General features: G+C 56.6%; 1 protein-coding gene across 1 annotated transcript in view; it reads left to right on the top strand.

The window, feature by feature from the left end:
• SDK2 (sidekick cell adhesion molecule 2) overlaps positions 1-18,089 on the top strand; it is a gene marked incomplete at its 5' end in the record, with an annotated part of 304,863 nt that overhangs the window by 251,086 nt on the left and 35,688 nt on the right. The window contains 9 exons of the mRNA XM_080712340.1: positions 2,265-2,363; positions 3,708-3,902; positions 4,947-5,148; positions 5,853-5,956; positions 6,448-6,518; positions 7,928-8,063; positions 11,555-11,611; positions 13,333-13,434; positions 13,525-13,640. Coding sequence (XP_080568466.1) covers positions 2,265-2,363; positions 3,708-3,902; positions 4,947-5,148; positions 5,853-5,956; positions 6,448-6,518; positions 7,928-8,063; positions 11,555-11,611; positions 13,333-13,434; positions 13,525-13,640 — 1,082 coding nt within the window. The remainder of the gene's footprint in view (positions 1-2,264; positions 2,364-3,707; positions 3,903-4,946; positions 5,149-5,852; positions 5,957-6,447; positions 6,519-7,927; positions 8,064-11,554; positions 11,612-13,332; positions 13,435-13,524; positions 13,641-18,089) is intronic.

The following is an 18,089-nucleotide window of genomic DNA, read 5'->3' as shown; positions in this document are numbered from 1 at the left end:
AGTGTTAAATTAAACGTGTTCTATCCTCCTGCCTTGACAAATATACCCGTGTAATGACCGGGAAGGCCTAGTTCAGGCTTGGAAATCTCAGATGCCTTGGCATCCTGCACTGGAGTAAGACCTCGTAGGAAGAATCCACCAGCCCGACCCTCCTCTTCCCACCATCTCCTCTCACCCCAGAATAGCTGCCCCTCGGCCATCCCTGGGCCCAGGGGCGCGTCCACAGTCTGTCCTCACGAGGTGGATTGGGGGAAGCAGCCCTGTGCCGATCCTGGAATTATGCTTGGCTGGGCAGAGAATTCCAGGATCCCAGGTGCTTCGGTCAGCAGACCCACCTCAGTGACCTAGATACCCGACGACCACAACTTAGAGGAAGAAAGATTTACTTGGGCTCACAGTTTGGTCCTTAGGCCATCTGCAAAGCATAAGCAGCGGCGGCGGCGGCGGCAGGATGCGTGGAGAGAGGCTGGCCTCACATCATGGAGCGTGGCGGCAGAGAGAGAGAGGCGAGGGGGCTGTGGACATACGTGGTCCCCAAGACCACACCCCACTTACCTGCCTACATTACCACCCAGTGAAGCCCTTTAGATTAGGAATCAATCCATCAGTGCACTGGCCCACTAATGAGAGGAGAGCCCTCACGATTCCACTGTTTGGCCTCTGAGTATTTTTATAGTGCCAAAATGTAACATTGTCTATCCAAACCATAACACCAGGACTCCAGAGTGGGATCTGGAGAGAAGGGCCAAGCAGGCTCAGGGTGGGCAGCCCACTCACACCCACCAGCTCCTCACCCCGTGGGTGGAAGGAAGTCAGGGCCATTTAAACATGGACTAGAGCCGGGGGGGGGGGGGCTGTAATCCTGGTACTTCGGAGGCTGAGACAGGAGGATCGCAGGTTCTTGGCCAAACTCAGCTACTTAGCGAGGCCTTCCTCAACTTAGTGAGATTTAGTTTCATAATAAAGAATAAAAAAGCCAGACCTGGTGGTGTAAACTTATAATCCCAGCATTTGGGAGGCTGAAACAGCAGGAGCTCAGGTTCGGTGCCAGCCTCAGCTACTTAGGCCCTCCGCAACTTAATGAGACCCTATTTCAAAATAAAGAATAAAATATCAGGCGGGGGATATAGTTCAGAGGTAGAATGCCCCTGAGTTCAATCCCCAGTACCACAATAAATAAATAAATAAATAAATAAATAAATAAATAAATAAATAAATCAAAGCTGGGTGTGGTAGCACACGCTTGTAATCCCAGCATTCAGGAGGCTGAGACTGGAGGATTGTGGTTCGTGGACAGCCTCAACTACTTAGGCTTACTTGCAACTTAGTGAGATCCTGTTTCCAAAATAAATAATAAAAATAGGGCTAGGGGTATAGCTCGGAAGTAGAATGCCCCTGGGTTCCATCTCCAGTACCACAAAAAAAGAAAGAATTAAAAAATACGGCTGGAATTGTGGCTCAGAGGTAGAATGCCCCTGGGCTCAATCTCCAGTACCAAAAATAATAGATAAATAAATAATAAAAACTAGGACTGAAAATGTACCTTGTAAGCAGAATGCCTCTAGGCTCAATCCCTAGTACTGAAAATAATTAATTAATTAATTAATAAGTAAATAAATAGACTAGAGCAGGACTTGGGTGGTGCATACCTGTAACCCCAATACTTGGGATGCTGAGACAGGAGGATGGCAGGTTCGAGGTCAGCCTCAGTGACTTAGTAAGACCCCATTTCAAAATAAAAAATAAAATAGAATAGGGCCGAGGGTACATCTCAGAGGTAGAATGCTTCTAGGTTCATTCCCCAGTACCACAAAAAAATAAACCAGGCGAGCCTGGGGCTGCAGCTCCGTGGTGGAGTAATTGCCTGGTGTGTACAAAGCCCTGGGCTCCATCCCCAGCACTACAAAAAAAAAATTAAAAATAAAGCCCAGACCCAGGCCAGGGCTCACTCTCCAGGTTCTGATAGTGTAGACACTAGACGCTGAGCCCCAGGAGGCAGAGGGAGCCTTGGGTCCCTGCCTGAGAGATAATGCCTATTTTGAAAGCAGAAACCTCCTTTGTTCCTAGGTCTTGCCCAGTAACCCTTCCTCTGAGGACAGAAACTCTCCTTTCTTGTCCCTGGCTCCTGACCAGGGCCGGGCACGGGGCGGCACTTTGCAGGCATTCACAGAGCTGGACGGAGCAGCACCGCGCCCACCGCCGTCGGGTCCTGGGTGGGGGCTGAGCAGCCGTCTCACGCGCGGCCTCTGCTTTGTCCCCTTCAGTCCCGGGGCCACCCATGGGCATCCTGTTCCCGGAGGTGAGGACCACGTCAGTGCGGCTGATCTGGCAGCCGCCCGCCGCCCCCAACGGCATCATTCTGGGTAAGGCTGGCCCGCCTATGCCGCCTGCAGGAAGGGCAGGGAGAGATGGAAGGTGTCCAGGAGGTGTGCCAACAGGCAGAGGGGCCAGGAGGTGTCCACGTTCCAGCCTGTGGCGGCATCTAGTGGAGGACGAGACCGAGGCTCAGATCTCTTAATGACCCTTGATTGGCTGTGAGCCTCTGGGTGCCAGTCCTCAACCACTGAGCACCTGGAGAGCCGTGCCTGCTGTTCCCTACGGGGGCAGAGCGAGGGCGCTCTCGCTGCTCAGCACCGCTGCACTCAGGTGCCCAGGAGGGGCTGCAGACTTGACGCTTCACTCAAAGTGTCTCCCAACATGCACAGCCACAGGCTGGGGCTGCAGGTCAGAGACAGAGCATGCATGAGGGCCTGGGCTCGATCCCCAGCACCACAACACACACACACACACACACACACACACACACACACACACTCCCAGAGCTCAAGGCAGCAGCTATGTGAACTTTAGACTTCCACTCCTCTTTAAAATGGTGGCTAGCTAGAGCCGGGCATGGTGGTGCATGACTGTAATCCCTGGACTTATTCCTGTACTTGGGAGGCCGAGGCAGGAGGATCACAGGTTAGAGGGCGGCCTCATCAAGTAGTGAGACTCAATCAACCTAGTGAGACCCTGTTCCCAAACGAGAAATAAATTGACCTGGGGGTGTGGCTCAGAGAAAGAATGTCTCTGGGTTCAATCCCCAGGACCACAAAAAAAATTTTTTTTTTTTATTTAAAAGGGGTGGCTAGCAGGCACAGGGGCACACACCTGTAGTCCCAGGTACTCAGGAGGCTGAGGCAGGAGCCTTGAGGCCAGGAGTCCCAAAACAGCCTGGATAACATAGCAAGACCTCATCTCAAAAAAATGAAAAATAAGAGAATGCATGCATGCATGCACATGCAAACGCACAAAACACACACACAACACACACAACACACACACACACACACACTACCTATTCCAGGCTCTCAGCCCGCTCCTCTGCAGACAGTGGACAGACAGGGGAGGCCCAGCACTTCAGTCTAGAACATCCTGGGCTAGAACTCCAGCTCAGCCACTTACTGGCAGGTGGTCTGGCCTCTCCCATCCTCGGTCTCCTCACCTGGGCTGATCTGGGGTTGCTGATGCTGCCCACTGTGCATCCACATCCCCCTGCTGTCCACACCACCCAGGTGGCAGTGAGGATTTAAGGGTGACCACGGGGGCTTCAGGTGGGGGAACAAACCACAGCCAAGGTAACCCCAGAGCAGACTCTGCTGGGGCTGGGGAAAGAGGGCCCTTTCTGGAGTCACTGGAACAGCCTGCTCTGCTTCCCCACCCCACAGCTTACCAGATCACGCACCGGCTCAACGCCACCACGGCCAACACAGCCTCTGTGGAGGTTCTGGCCCCCAGCGCCCGCCAGTACACAGCCACCGGCCTCAAGCCAGAGTCCGTCTACCTGTTCCGCATCACGGCACAGACCCGCAAAGGCTGGGGAGAGGCCGCCGAGGCCCTGGTGGTGACCACGGAGAAGAGAGGTGACTGCCCATGGGGGCTGGGGAGGCCTGGAGGCCAGGCAGGGGTCCCCACCCACCTGACCAGCCCCGTGGTGCTAGCAGCCCCGTGGTGCTGGGGTCTACAGCGGAAAGAAGGTTCCAGTCTCCAGAGAGGAGATCAGCAAGGGGTCCCGCAGATTTGCAGAGCCAAGGATCCTGCTCTGCCCTGGTTTTCTAAAGGGAAGGTTGGGGGCCACGCCCCCTCCTTCTTGTCCAGCTGGGTGGAGAATCAGGGCACAGCTCAAACTTGGCTGCTACCACCCTACCGCCCTGAGTGGGTATTTGGCAAAAAGGAGGACTGACCCCCTAATTGGCATGACAATAACCTATTTTAAAAATAATAATGTTTTGCCAGGTGTGGTGGCACACACTTATAATCCCAGCATTTGGGAGGCTGAAACAGGAGGATCATGGTTCACAGATAGCCTCAGCTACTTAGGCCCTCTGCAACTTAGTGAGACCCTGTTTCAAAGTAAAGAATAAAAAATAGGACTTGAGGGTGTAGCTCAGAAGGAGAATGTCCCCTAGGTTCCATCCCCAGTACCACAAAAAATAAATAAAAAATAATAATGTTTCTAAGCCAAGCATGGTGGCATACACCTGTAATTCCAGTAATTGGGAGGCTGAGGCAGGAAGATCACAGGTTCTGGGACAGCCTCTGTAACTTAGCAAGACTTGCAGTAACCTAATGAGACCCTGTTTTGAAACAAAAAATAAAAAGGGCTGGGCATCTAGCTCAGAGGTAGAATGCCCCTGGGTTCAATCCCCAGTATCTCTCTCACACACACACACACACACACACACACACACACACACACACAAAAGTTCCCAGGAAAAGCCAGGAGGACAGTGGACCTGCCCAGAGAAGTCCATTCCCAGGTACCCGGGGCCCTAGCAGATGTCTGACCAGGAGACAAGGGCTGCTGGGAGTGGAACCATGAAAAGCCCCATGTGCAGAAGGGGTACCAGGCCCAGCACCAGGCACCTGCTCCACCACCAGCAGCCCGCCCCCCACTCCCCCTCCAGACCGCCCACAGCCCCCCAGCAAGCCCATCGTGCAGCAGGAGGACGTGAAAGCCCGCAGCGTGCTGCTGTCCTGGGAGCCGGGCAGCGACGGGCTGTCCCCGGTGCGCTACTACACCATCCAGACCCGTGAGCTGCCCAGCGGAAGGTGGGCGCTGCACTCGGCCTCCGTCAGCCACAACGTCTCTGCCTTCACGGTGGACAGGTGAGCCGGGCGCCTCCACTCTTGGCTGGGCCCCCACCCCAGCCACTCCCATCCCCAGGCCCCATCCTCATCTCCCTGCTCCCTTCTCCCAGAACCCCACTCGGGCTGCTTCTTAATTATTCCTGGAGCCCAGTAGTGGATCGCCTGCCGTCCTTCATTAGCGATTCTCCGCCGCCAGCCAGCATCCTCCTCCCATCTTTAATAGGGGCGCAGAGCTTCACTCCCAAACCCTGGCTTCAATTTAATTCCTAGCGGTTGTATTTTTTTTTTATATTCCCGTTGACGTGACCGGGAGTCTGAGCAATCCTTTCCTCCCTGCCTCCCCCACCCCCGTAAATCAAGAAGAAAGACATTTGCTCCGAGATGAGGCTTGTAGACACCGTTCTGGTTCTTTCGGGAGCCTCTGCCCTCCTGGAGTCACCAAATTTAGGACAGGAAGGGCAGCATGGGAGTGCTCCGAGAGGAAGGTGTGGGAGCTTTAGCGGCTGCCTAGGCCTCTGAGGTGAGGCGGGGGGCGCAGGCTCTGTCCCACTGTTGCCTCTAAAGTGCCCCATTCAGGACTGGTCTGGGGTCCTGGTCCCACCTGAACCCCTTTCTGAGCCTCGATGTTCCCGTCTGTGCAGTGGGCTTGCACCCCGCCCCCTTTCCCTGTGGCAGAGGTCTCCAGGGGATGCCCGGTCATTGAACTCCCACTTCCCGCACAGGCTCAAGCCCTTCACGTCCTACAAGTTCCGAGTGAAGGCCACCAACGACATTGGGGACAGCGAGTTCAGCGAGGAGTCGGAATCCCTGACCACTCTGCAAGCCGGTCAGTGCTGCCCCACCGACGTGTCTCTCTTGCCCATGGCCCCTGGCCACCTCGCCATCGGGGCTTCTCTTCTGAGGGAGGGTCCTCGGGAGGAGAGAGGCCGCCGCCCCCTGGGCCCTTCCACCACCGGCACACAGTCCCAAAGCAGTCTGAGCCAGAGCCACCTTTGCTGGGGCACAGGGCTCGAGGTCCCAGGCCCCGCCTGGCATGTGAGAGCATCCTTCTGTGATGCTCCACCAGCTACCAGGGAGTAGAGGGGAGGTCTGAGGGGCCCGTGGCCCCAGGGTGGAGCAGAGGGGGCTCCAGGGCCCTAGGGATTGGACTGGGCTAGTCTCCGCCTCCATCCTGAGCCTTTGTCCTGCGGAGGTTGGGCTAGTGGTCCAAGCTGGACCTACCCATCAGTTCAGCATTAGTAGAATCTAGTTCCGTGGGCTCCTGGTGGGGGCCGAAGCCCCAGCCCCCAGCGCCCACCTGTCCGCCTCTCTCCACAGCCCCCGACGAAGCGCCCACCATTCTCTCGGTGACACCCCACACCACCACCTCCGTGCTAATCCGATGGCAGGTACGCATGGCAGAGGGGCAGCCTTCTCCCACAGGGACTCAAACAGGCTTTGCGCTGGGCCCGGGACACCCGCGGTCCCCACGGGCTGCCTGGGGAGCAGGTTCTCTTTCCCCAAAGTGCACAGAGGAGATCAAGACACCAGGCATGTTCACTTGATGGGCATTCTATACACACACGTGTGCACACACGCCGCACACCCATTCCACTGTCCAGAGACTCCCATCAGGCAGGTAAGTAACATCACCCCTATCGCAGACGAGGATGGAGACTCGAGAAGGCCTGCATGGCACTCACACTGCTCAGGGTCAAGTTCATTAACTCCAGGTCTGCCAAGTCCTTGGGCAGAAAAGTGCTTGGGACTCTCAGGATCCTCCAAGTCCCCAGAGCCAGCTGTTAGTGACAGGATTCCTAAGAGACCTGTGCCCAGCCGTCGCAGGAGCAGAAACACATTGTCCACATAGAGGAGAACACCTCCTTCCTCCATCCTCTGCCAGCTGCCCAGTCTCTAGCGGGACCAGTGGGCCCCCAGGTCCTGCCCTTCAGGACCACTCTGTCCCTCTGTTATGCAGCCCTGGGCTCAGCAAGTCACCCCTAAAGGCCCCAAAGCATCAAGGTCAGAGGGCAGCACCAGCCAGGCCCATGAGCAGCTTACGCACAGGACAATACTTAAGTGGAAATATCCCGGTGTGGCCACGAACCGGGGCCAGGGAGAGGCTGGAGCCAACCAGGGCCGACCTGGAGAGGGGGCAGGGAGAAGCCAGCAGCAGCGGGGAAGCAATTAAGGAGCTAATAAAAGGCTGGCACATTTCAGCAGGTTTTTAAAAGAGGTCACATAAAAAGGTAGTTCCCACCTTCAGAAACCTGTTCTCCAGCTCAGCTGTGGACAGGAGCGGGAAGTCAAGGAGAAGAGGCTGGGGCAGGGCAGGGGCAGCTCCCGCAGGCACAGCACCCTGGTGCAGGCTGAGGAGCAGGGAGAGGGCTCGGCTCGCAGGGAACACCTCGGAGGTGCTGGCCAGGTGGCAGGAAGGACGAGCAGGCCGGGGGAGACCAGAGTTGGGGTGAGGGGACTCTTGGACAAGGACCGCTCCTGTGTCCAGAGTCCTGTTTCCAGCCCCCGTCAGTGCTGTGTGATCACGGGCAAGTTCCCGGCATCTCTGAGCCTCCGTTTCTTGCTCTGTTGAAAGGAGATGGCGTGGTGATTCCTGCCTTTCCCTGCCTCCCAGGGTGCACTGCATTGATGTGACGGGCTCACTGGAAATGGCCTTGTCAGCTAGAAATGTTCTGTGTTGTTCTGATTTCTTTCCCTGTTGAGACACAGCCCTTCTCTGGCCACAGGAGGGCTGACGGGAGTGAGGCTGGAGTGGGTGAGCCGTGGCCCGGGCCCCACCTGTATCCTGTCCTTTCTGCAGCCGCCAGCGGAGGACAAGGTGAACGGCATCCTCCTGGGCTTCCGCATCCGCTACCGCGAGCTGCTCTATGAGGGGCTGAGAGGCTTCACCCTGAGGGGCATCAACAACCCTGGAGCCAAGTGGGCGGAGCTCACCTGTGAGTGACACGCTGAGGGCCAGGGAGGGCGGGTGGGGGGGCTCTGAGGCCCTCTGCTTCCTGGAGTCCTCTAACGCACCCCTGCCCGCCTGCCTCCTTCCCCCGTGTGCGCCTCTGCCCTCTCCCCATTCCATGCATTCACCCTCTGAGTACTAATGAGCGCCTTCTGCATGCCCAAGACACCTGGGGACACACCCCTCATCAAGATAAACGGGTCCCCATCCTCTTGGAGGAAACCCAGAAATGGATGTCTGAGACTCATTGGGAGTTGGGGGAGCAGCCATCAGCCAGGCTCAGCAAAGGATGCCTGGGCACTGGTGCTAACCCAGAGGGGTAGCTAAGTCCAGGCCCACCAGGCAGAAGGGACAAGGGGAGCTCCAGGCACCAGCAACCCCAAAGCCAGTTTACCCCCAAGAGCATCTGGCGAGGCCCCTCTTGTTCCTGGGGGAAGTTGCTTCCTTGCCTGGGTCCTGGGAAGCCAACTTGGCTCTGCAGAAGGAAAGAGGGCAAGGAAGACCAGCATGGCGGTGGACGCCTGTGATCCCAGTACTTGGGAGGCTGAGACAGGAGGATCGCAGGTTCAAGGACAGCCTCAGCAACTTATAGTGAGGCCTTCAGTGACTTAGTGAGACCCTGTTTCAAAATAAAATGTAGATAGAAGTGTAGCTCAGGGGTAGAGTATCATTCTCTATGAGCAGAGAGAGAGAGGAAGGAGAAGAAGAAAAGAGGAGGAGGAGGAGAGGAGGAGGAGAGGAGGAGGAGAGGAGGAAGAGGAAGAGGAGAGGAAGAAGAGGAGGAGGAGAGGAGGAGGAGGAGAGGAGGAGGAGAGGAGGAGGAGGAGGAGAGGAGGAGGAGGAGGAGAGGAGGAGGAGAGGAGGAGGAGAGGAGGAGGAAAGGAGGAGGAGGAGAGGAGGAGGAGAGGAGGAGGAGAGGAGGAGGAGGAGAGGAGGAGGAGGAGGAGGAGAGGAGGAGGAGGAGGAGGAGAGGAGGAGGAGGAGAGGAGGAGAGGAGGAGGAGGAGGAGAGGAGGAGGAGAGGAGGAGGAGGAGGAGAGGAGGAGGAGGAGGAGGAGAGGAGGAGGAGGAGGAGAGGAGGAGGAGGAGGAGAGGAGGAGGAGGAGGAGGAGGAGGAGAGGAGGAGGAGAGGAGGAGGAGGAGGAGAGGAGGAGGAAAGGAGGAGGAGGAGAGGAGGAGGAGAGGAGGAGGAGGAGAGGAGGAGGAGGAGGAGGAGAGGAGGAGGAGGAGAGGAGGAGGAGGAGGAGAGGAGGAGGAGAGGAGGAGGAGGAGGAGAGGAGGAGGAGGAGGAGGAGAGGAGGAGGAGGAGGAGAGGAGGAGGAGGAGGAGAGGAGGAGGAGAGGAGGAGGAGGAGAGGAGGAGGAGGAGGAGGAGGAGGAGGAGGGGAGGAGGAGGAGGAGGAGGGGAGGAGGAGGAGGAGGAGGAGGAGAGGAGGAGGAGGAGGAGGGGAGGAGGAGGAGGAGGAGAGGAGGAGGAGGAGGAGAGGAGGAGGAGGAGAGGAGGAGGAGGAGGAGGAGAGGAGGAGGAGGAGGAGGAGGAGGAGAGGAGGAGGAGGAGGAGGAGAGGAGGAGGAGGAGGAGGAGAGGAGGAGGAGGAGGAGGAGGAGGAGAGGAGGAGGAGGAGGAGGAGAGGAGGAGAGGAGGAGGAGGAGAGGAGGAGGAGGAGGAGGAGGGGAGGAGGAGGAGGAGGAGGAGGAGAGGAGGAGGAGAGGAGGAGGAGGAGGAGAGGAGGAGGAGGAGGGGAGGAGAAGGAGGAGGAGAGGAGGAGGAGGAGGAGGAGGGGAGGAATTGGACTTTGGTGCTGCGAGACCACATTAGTACATGAGGGTGATGGCCTGGCAAGGAGTCAGGCTATAATAAAGTAACAAGAAAGCCAGAGGCTGAGCCTAGGAGACGGGCTGGGGGTGGATGGGAGAGGACATGTCAAAGACCTTAACCTTCCAGGGCTCCATATTGGCTCATGGAAAGGAGGAGGCAGGAAAGGGGGACACAGTAGCTGTGGGAGGGGCCTCTGGGACCCCGCCATGTCCTTCCTCAGACAATCCTCTTAAGCCTCAGGCACCGTTAGCAGCCAACAGGTTGATGGAATGCATGGCCAGGGAATATTAATAGGAAAAGCTCCGAAGTACCTAACCCAACAGCTTGCGTCAGTTTACTTATTTATTTTTGGACAACATGTGCTTGTAGTTGTGATTTTATATAGCCTGTGTATAATATGGTCATATTTTCTGGTAGTAAAATTGTTTCTGGTTCATATGAAGAAATTAACGACTCTAGTATTTCACAGTGGTTTTCCAAGGGCTGCACTCCAAGGGAAGGAGGTGGGCTAGAGATCACCCGGAGCTGTCCCCAGCATGCCAGGCTCCGAGGGGCTCCCCGTGCCCAGTGCACACCTGGGTGGGCATGGCACCACCCTGGGACCTATCCCCAGCATGCCAGGCTCCGAGGGGCTCCCCGTGCCCAATGCTCACCTGGGTGGGCATGGCACCATCCTGGGACCTATCCCCAGCATGCCAGGCTCCGAGGGGCTCCCCATGCCCAGTGCTCACCTGGGTGGGCATGGCACCATCCTGGGACCTATCCCCAGAGATGCCAGGCTCCGAGGGGCTCCCCATGCCCAGTGCTCACCTGGGTGGGCATGGCACCATCCTGGGACCTATCCCCAGCATGCCAGGCTCCAAGGGGCTCCCCGTGCCCAGTGCACACCTGGGTGGGGATGGCACCATCCTGGGACCTATCCCCGGAGATGCCAGGCTCCAAGGGGCTCCCCGTGCCCAGTGCTCACCTGGGTGGGCATGGCACCATCCTGGGACCTATCCCCGGGGATGCCAGGCTCCAAGGGGCTCCCCGTGCCCAGTGCACACCTGGGTGGGGATGGCACCATCCTGGGACCTATCCCCGGAGATGCCAGGCTCCAAGGGGCTCCCCGTGCCCAGTGCTCACCTGGGTGGGCATGGCACCATCCTGGGACCTATCCCCGGGGATGCCAGGCTCCAAGGGGCTCCCCGTGCCCAGTGCACACCTGGGTGGGGATGGCACCATCCTGGGACCTATCCCCGGAGATGCCAGGCTCCAAGGGGCTCCCCATGCCCAGTGCTCACCTGGGTGGGCATGGCACCATCCTGGGACCTATCCCCGGGGATGCCAGGCTCCAAGGGGCTCCCCGTGCCCAGTGCACACCTGGGTGGGGATGACACCATCCTGAGAGCTATCCTCAGGGATGCCAGGCTTTGAGGAGCTCCCCTTGCCCAGTGCACATCTGGGTGGGGATGGCACCATCCTGGGAGCTGCCTGCTCCTGCCTCCTGTCCAGGCCTCTAACTCAGCCCCTGGCAGCCGGGAACTCTCTCCCCTGCAGTCCGTAGCTCCTGGCTCCCCTCTAGCCCCCGGCCGAGGTTCTCGGTGGGAGGGGAAGGTGTGTGTACTAACCTCCTCTGTCTGCTGTCTCCCTCTGGCGCCTTCTGCCGCCCCACCCTGTAGCCTTGTACTCTACGCGGAACCTCAGCCGGCCCAGCCTCACGCAGTACGAGCTGGACAGTAAGTCTCCTTGCATGGCGCCCTGGTCAGCCCAGGCCTCCTCTGGGATAGGGACTGGGGCCTTGAGAACTCCTGCCCCCAGGCAGGGTGCCCACCCCAGAGTACCAAGAACAGGACTGCCCTTAACACACATGGCACAAAGGCAGGAAGCAGGCAGGGTCCCCAGGGAAGATTGCTAAGCCTGCCCTGGCTGGGGTGGCGTGGAAACCAAGCCTGCAGCCTCCTGTGTTGGGTGTAATAATGGTAGGTTTGATGGGTGCTGTGGGGCAGGTGGGCAGGTGTCCACATCCCGCTGCCCGTCTCAGCCAACTGTGTGGCCATGTCTTCCCAGCAGGGCCCGGCCATGTTCCTGTGTGGCTCAGCCCAGCCCTTCCTTGCTTTTTCCTGAAGCCCCAGCAGGGTTCTTTCCAAGGCAGGGGCTCCCAGGAGGGCTGCCAGGGCGGCTTCCCTGCCGCAATCCTGTTCCCCATAGAAATTCTACTGTGAAGCCAGACAAGGAGGTGCACACCTATAATCCCACAACCCAAGAGGCTGAGGCAGGAGGGTCTCGGGTTAAAGCACAGCCTCAGCAACTTAGACCCTGTTTCAAAAAAAAAAGGTAGCCGGGTGTGGTGGCGCATGTTTGTAATCCCCGCTCTTGGGAGGCTGAGACAGGAGGATCGCACAGATTTGAAGCCAGCCTCAGCTACTTAGTGAGGCTCTCAGCAACTTAGTGACACCCTGTTTCCAAATTAAAAAAAAAAAAAATATATATATATATATATATATATATATATATATATATATATATATAATAGGTCTGGGAGTATAGCCCAGAGGTAGAAGGCCTCTGGGTTCTCAGTACCACCAAAATAAATAAATAAATAAATAAATAAATAGCACTAGGAATATAGAATGCCCTGTTTCCAAACTCCAGTACTAATGAAGAAAGGGAAGAAGGGAAGGAGGGATGGAGGGAGGCCTTCCACACTGGGGAAAGCGGAGCCAGAGCCAGAGAGTGCAGAGAGCCTGGAGCCTCTTGGCAGGTTGCAGCCGGGATGTGTCTCCCCACAAGCTGACGACAGAACCCATCTTCTTACAACAGCTTCTCTCCCAGCTTTTTTCTGCCAGTTGTCCTCACCCGAGCACCCAGAACTAGCAAGACATGGTGTTTCTTACTCCAGAACTCATATCCCATAACCCCCTTCCTGAGCTGACCCATGAGCCCTGGGCACCACCTGGCAGCAGAGCGCGTGCTTAGCACTCCGTGGCCCTGAGCTCCACACCCCCAAAAAAAAGGAGCTGGCAGAGGGGGGAGATGGGAGCGCGACTGGGACCTGGCTGGGAACACCTGCATCCGCCACAACAGGAAAGAGGACAGGCCCGGAGGACACAGCCCCCGAGGGCCCAGGGTGCCCAGGACAACCCGGGCTTGCACGATCGTCCCAGCGCCCATGTTCATGGTGCCTTTTCTAATCTCAAAAGTGTCCAGTTGGACAATGAGCTGTCCAGGCAGCCAAGGCCAGGAGCCCCCGGAGGCCAGGAGCCCCCGGAGGCCAGCCACGGCATCTTCTCCGCGTGTCCAAGTCTTATCTGCTTTCTCCTGAGCCTTCACACTGGGGACTGGACCTGCAGGGGCGGCCGGGCCTCACGCCCACCCTCAGCCTCCGGCCTCTGCGGCGTGGTATGCCGGGCTCCTTCCCGGGGTGACTTTGTGCTCCCCTCCCCCCTCTCGCCCACAGACCTTAACAAGCACAGGCGGTACGAGATCCGGATGAGCGTGTACAACGCCGTGGGCGAGGGGCCCCTGAGCCCCCCGCAGGAGGTCTTTGTGGGGGAGGCAGGTGAGTGCCGCTGCCCCCCGGGCCCAGCCAGGGGGGTCCAGCCTCTCCCCGGAGCCAACCCACTCAGCACCCACCAATGCCTCCCCCCAGTGCCCACAGCAGCACCCCGAAGTGTGGCCGTCCACGGCGCCACAGCCACACAGCTGGACGTGACGTGGGAGCCGCCCCCGCTGGAGAGTCAGAATGGAGACATCCAGGGCTACAAGGTAGAGCCATCTGGCTGGCGGGTGCAGGGGACCGGCGGGGGGGGGGGGGGGGATGGAGGAGGGGTGGGGTCCCTTTTGCCCACGGGCTCGGTGGTGCCCTGAGGTGGGGGCTCAGCTCTGCCGTTGTGGCTATTGGCACCTGATTCCTGCAGGGCTGTGCAACAGAGCAAAATTACACTTGTCCCTCCAGTGTCCTAAGGGCAGGCTGACAGCCAGGTGTGGCAGCACACATCTGTAAGCCCAGTACTTAGGAGGCTGAGGCAGGAGGATCGCGGGTTCAAGGCCAGACTCAGCAACTTGGGCTCTCTCTGCAATTTAACAAGACCCTGTTTTAATTTTTTTTTTTATGAAATAGGGCTGGGGGTATAGCTCAGAGGTAGAATTACCTAGGTTCAATCCTCAGTGCCACAAAAATAAACAAAGTGCTGAGCTCAGATGCAAAAAATCCTGGCCATGTCTAGGACTGTACAGTCCACACCCACCCCAACAGCTCCAACCCCGTGCAGAACTTAAGATCCCTCCAAAGGGTTGCTCAGCCCCCTACTACGATAGGGATACAGTTCGAAGACCAATTAGCAAAGGGCAACTTCTGGCTGAGTAGAAATCTCTGCTTAAAAACCATTTCTAATCCCAGTACTCAGGAGGGTGAGACAGGAGGATCACAGGTTCACGGCCCACCTCGGCAACTTGTGAGGCCCTTCGCAACTTAGTGAAACTGTATTTCAAAATAAAGAATAAAATAGGGTTGGGGGTATAGCTCAGAGGTAGAATGCCCCTGGGTTCAATCCTCATTAATGAAAAAAAAAAAAAAAAGGAAGGAAGGAAGGGAGGGAGGGAGGGAGGGGAGTGTGTCCTGTTGGAGTCCACAGCCCTGGGGCCATGGCGGAGGCTTGGGTCCCTCACCAGCATCAGGTGGACTCTGTTTGCTGGAAGTCAGATGCTATTTCAAGGGATAGCGCAAGTACAATAACCCCGGGACTGGATGGGAGCAGGGTGCAAAACCCTAATGGTCTTCCTGGCCCAGCCACAAGTGGAAACTGAGTCCCGGAAAAGGCAAAAGCTAAGACAGGTAGCTAGATGGGAGGCAGAATCCAGCCAGGAGCCCCTTCCGTCTGGGGTGAAAAGGAGGGAGAGAAGGTGGGTGGGAGGGAGGGAGGAGGAAGGTGTCTCGCCAGGGAAGCTCTGAAGATGGATAGCACCTCTCAAGGCTTTACCCAGGAGCACCAGCTGAGAAAACTAAATATTGCACCCTTAGCATATGCCTCCCGAGGGACGCAGAAGACACCGGGTGGAGCCAGCAAACACTTGGCAGGCACCCGACTGTCGAGGTTTGGAGGTGGCGAGTTAGCACACAGATCCAGGAAACGTGTGGGTGCCAGGCACCCCGAGCTCAGCAGATGTCCAGGGTCCCAGCAAGCACCATCCACAGAAACTGAGGGATTGCCCCCTCCCGGACCGAGTTGGCCCCTGTGCTAACACCAGTGCTCACGCACGCTAACCAGCCACACATGTCATGTAGGAGGCTGGGACGAGCCTGCCTGCATGGGGGTGGGGGGGCTGAGCAGCCTGTGGACAGGCAGGAAGATGCGTGCAGGTAGCCAGGGCTCCTGGCTCTCAGTCCTTCCATGATGCCTGTTTCCTGAGCATTTGTTTTTGTGCCAAGAGACACCATGAGCTTCAGTGTTGGGGGAAAAGTCCTTACAAAATAAGTAAGACTGCCACTTAGTGGTAAAGGAAGCGGGTTAAGGGGAGAGCTAGACCCAAGAGGAAGACTGGAAATGTCAAGTAAGGTCATTAGGAAAGGACCTTATGAGCGATATTTGAGGAAAAACCTAAGAGTATAGGGTGTGAATCACGTGGATACTGAAGAACATTCCAGAAAGAGGAGAAAGGAGCAAAGGGCCTGGGGTAAGGCGGTGCTTTGAGTGCCTCAGACCAGCAGGGAGCCTGGGTTTCCCAAGGAGCTGGGGACTGGGATGGGAGCCAGGGAGAGCGCTGGGCTGGTACCCCCCCCCCAGAGCCCGGGGACTTGGCCTCGGCCCCCAGGCAGGGCTAGTGTGGGGAGAGACGGAGGAGCTGGGATTTAGGGGTGTCCTGGGTGTTGAGGTTAGCCTGAAGCAGAGAAAGCACAGAAACCCATGACAGAATCATCAGGTGCCATGCCGTCGAACCTGAGGACCTCGTGGACGAGGAAGGCCAGCAAGGGAGAGGCCAGGCCGGCTCCGAGGGCAGGGGCTGCGGAGGATAGGGCTGCCTGCTATGGAGCAGGACGGGGAGGAGGCTGGGAGCCCGGAGTCGGACCCGTGCTGGATGCCCGAGGTGGGCAGGATGGAGCTGGGGTTGCTGCCAAGCCATCTAAGCAGGAGCAGGAACATGGTGCCGCCCTCAGCCTGCAGGTGGTGCTGAGACCCAAGAGATTAGACAGACAGCGGGGGAAAGAATCTGAATGGAGTCCCACAGGGATGTTCTTGTCAAACAAGGAACCAGTTGGCCCGCCCTGGCTGGCTGCATGGGGTGTTTGTGGGAAGCAAGCCTGCCCATGTTAGGAGGAAAGTACAGCCGTCTAGTTTGCTGGTCTCAGCTGACATTGTTTAAGGTTCTAGGATCCCACCAGACAATTCAGTCAAATAGGGACTGGCTCATTACAGCCCACCCACCTAATCCAACACACTGTCTCTTTTTTTATGTTTGTTTCTGAAATTTTTCATTTAATATTCTTGCCGGGCCTGGTGGCGCACGCTTGTAATCCCCACGCTTGGAAGATGGAGACAAGAGAATCACGCAGGTTCGAAGCCAGCCACGCTGGCTTAAGAGACCCTGTTTCCAAATAAAAAGTATAAAATAGGTCTGGGAATGTAGCCCGGAGGTAGAAGGGCTTCCAGGAGCCCCAGTACCACACAAAAAAAAAAGTAAATAAAATAGGCTACAGATAAAGCTCAGTGGTAGTGTACTCCTGTGTCCAATAGTTCAACCCCCAGGGCCACCACCAAAAAAAAAAGTGTTGAGACACATCTTTTTTTAAATTTTTTATTGGTGCACTGTATTCATAAATCATAGTGGGATACAAAAAAACTTTTGTAGACATACATGCACACATCGCCCAGTCAACCCCCACCCGATCCCCACCCCATTCCCTCCCCATCCCTCCTTCCCATGCTTGGCTTAGTGGTTGACATCTAGTATTATAGCAACTTATCCAAAATTAAAAATGATAATCCCACATAACAGTTTCATTTGTTGAGACACATCTTGCTGGCCTGTTTGTTTATGAATTGCCATGGCTGCTTCTGCGCAGTAAGTACATGGATCAGTGGTTGCCACAGAGACTGAACGGCTGCAAAAGCCAAAATATTGATGAGCTAGCCCCATACAGGAAATATTTGCAGAGCCCTAGAGATCGCACAGGGGAGCCAGGGCGGTGCGGGGCCTGTGGGGTGGGTGGGAGAACAGGGCAAGGCAGGGCTTTTGAGTAGTTTTGTATTAGCAGTAGTAGTAGCCAAGCTACACCCCTACCCCTTTTTTTTTTTTTTAAACAGGGTCTTACTAACTTACTGAGGCTGACCAAGAACCTGTGATCTTCCTGTCTCAGCCTCCCAAGTACTGGAATTTCAAGCGTGCACCACCACGCCCGGCTCTTTTTTTTTTTTTTTCTTTTGAAATGAGGGTCTCACTAAGTTGCTAAGGGCCTCGCTAAGTCTAAGTCGCTGGCCTGGAACCCGTGATCCTCCTGTCTCAGCCTCCCAAGTGCTGGGATTACAGGCGAGGTGGGGGGGCGCCACCACGCCCGGCTGAGGAGTTTGGCTTTAGGGAGAAGGGGAGCAATGGATGGAAGGTAAAGTTTCATAAAAGACAGAGAAGCCCACAGAGGGGGGCTAGGGTGGGAGAAATCACACCTCGTTTGTGTGCTGATGGAAGTGGTCCTGGGCAGAGGAAAAGTTGAGTGATTGGTAGAGGAGAGGAAGCTGTGGTGGGGCGCTGCCTGGAGTAGGTGAGGGGCCTGCAGTTCAGTTCCCGCATTCAGGGTGGCTTCCTGTGAGCTGCTGTTTGGCATGTGGCAGGAGGAAGGCAGCGGTGCAGGCGGGGGCAGAGCGGGAGGGTGCAGAAAAATGTGCGAAACAAGACCCGTCACCCTCCAAAACCACAGGATCCCCGTCCTCGTAGTCAGCAGAGGGCCAGAAGCATTCAAGGAAAGAGAGTTGCGTTTGTTCTGAAGCTGTAGAGGCTTTTTTCTTCTTCTTATTCCCCGAACAATGCAGCCTAACAACTATTCACATAGCCTTTACATTGCATTAGGTGTTATTAGTCATCTAGAGATTATCAAGATTTCTTTAGCAGTACTGGGGATTGAACCCTGGGACATTCTACTTCCAAGCTATACTCCCAACCCTATTCTTTTTATTCTTTTTTTTTTTTTTTTCAGTACTGGTGATGGAACCCAGGGACTTTCTA

This window comes from Muscardinus avellanarius (assembly GCF_963383645.1).
Source record: "Muscardinus avellanarius genome assembly, chromosome: 16".
NCBI classification, from domain to species: domain Eukaryota; kingdom Metazoa; phylum Chordata; class Mammalia; order Rodentia; family Gliridae; genus Muscardinus; species Muscardinus avellanarius.
The sequence above is the reverse complement of the archived record's forward strand: the minus strand, read 5'-3'. Positions and strand labels throughout refer to the sequence as shown.